The sequence below is a fragment of the Polyodon spathula genome, chromosome 13 (assembly GCF_017654505.1).
Source record: "Polyodon spathula isolate WHYD16114869_AA chromosome 13, ASM1765450v1, whole genome shotgun sequence".
In the NCBI taxonomy this organism is placed as follows: domain Eukaryota; kingdom Metazoa; phylum Chordata; class Actinopteri; order Acipenseriformes; family Polyodontidae; genus Polyodon; species Polyodon spathula.
The window spans coordinates 15,355,188-15,356,291 of record NC_054546.1 but is presented as its reverse complement, the minus strand read 5'-3'; the positions used below and the strand labels follow the sequence as shown (position 1 = coordinate 15,356,291).

Genomic DNA, 1,104 nt, shown 5'->3' with positions numbered 1-1,104 from the left:
CAACTTAATAGATGACCCCCCCCCCCCCCCCCCCCCCCCCCCCCCCCACATACAATTTGTCTGAATAAACATAATATACAATTATACACAATGTCCCTTGTAAATACATATTAGTAAATCCAGTCAAAGTTTTTAAATACAAAAACAGTATCAAATTATTAACTATTTTCAGATTTAAAAAAAATTGAAAACTGTTGTACATTTCTCTTCAGCGAGTAAAAAATCTGGCACATAAGGTAAAGCAGGGGGTGGCCGAAGTAGGCTCTTCCACTCCTGGTCTTTGGTCCAACTCTCTTCTAAATTGTTTAATTAAAGCAATTAAACCTCCATCCAGACACTGAAGTAGTTAATTATGTCATTTTACCTGTTAAACGTGGAGTGGAATGGCCCTCTTTGACTGTGATTGGACACCCCTGCGCTAGAATCGGCTCCCTTGGAATGTTCCCCACCCCCCATCCTCCCATCCCCTCCTCTCAGCTCCACGGTCCACAGGGAAAGCTACCGTTGACTCCACTGCAGTTCACTTTTCGGTAGGTGAACGGTTTTCATCTCGAGGGTAAACCTGTCGGAAAAATACAATGTATGCCAGTAACATACGAGTAAAAAACAGATCACCGTGACTTCCACAGTACCTACAAGAAAAAAAAAGGTTTGACATATTTAAGCAAGTACAGACATATATCTTGATTAAGATACTCTCAAAACCTAAAGAATGTTCATAGGAAGTTTTATCACAATCAGATAAACAAGTCTAGATACTCTATAATATGTGCTAAAGAGCAGTTCTTTAGAGATAGTTATGCGACATATGTAAGGGGATATAAATCCACTGCAGGTAAATTTAAACACAGATCAATGGGCAACCATGGTTCCTACTGTCATGTCAATCGCCTCTTTTCACCGAGCAAACTGAAACAAAGGATGCTACCAACTATTAAACTTTTGAGGCAAAAGCCGCAGTCTGTGAAATCACAGATAAACCATTAAGGGAGACTGAAGGGTGATCAAGTGAACTATTCCTTACAGATTGTCCTTCCCCAACCCCTGAGTGTAAGGCCAGTGCAGCACTTTCTGTGGACCCCCAGCCAAGATCAGCAACTAAGC

At 41.2% G+C, this 1,104-nt stretch overlaps 1 protein-coding gene across 5 annotated transcripts in view; it reads right to left on the bottom strand.

The window, feature by feature from the left end:
• Positions 1–341: 341 nt before the first annotated feature.
• slc22a15 (solute carrier family 22 member 15) overlaps positions 342–1,104 on the bottom strand; it is a 14,009-nt gene continuing 13,246 nt past the window's right edge. For 4 of the 5 annotated variants that reach the window (XM_041269046.1, XM_041269043.1, XM_041269045.1 and 1 more), the window contains one exon: positions 342–562. In XM_041269046.1, the coding sequence (XP_041124980.1) occupies positions 521–562 (42 nt within the window). In that variant the 3' untranslated portion in view covers positions 342–520. Of the gene's footprint in view, positions 633–1,104 lie in introns of all 5 variants that reach the window. The other variant, XM_041269044.1, reaches the window with a different exon arrangement.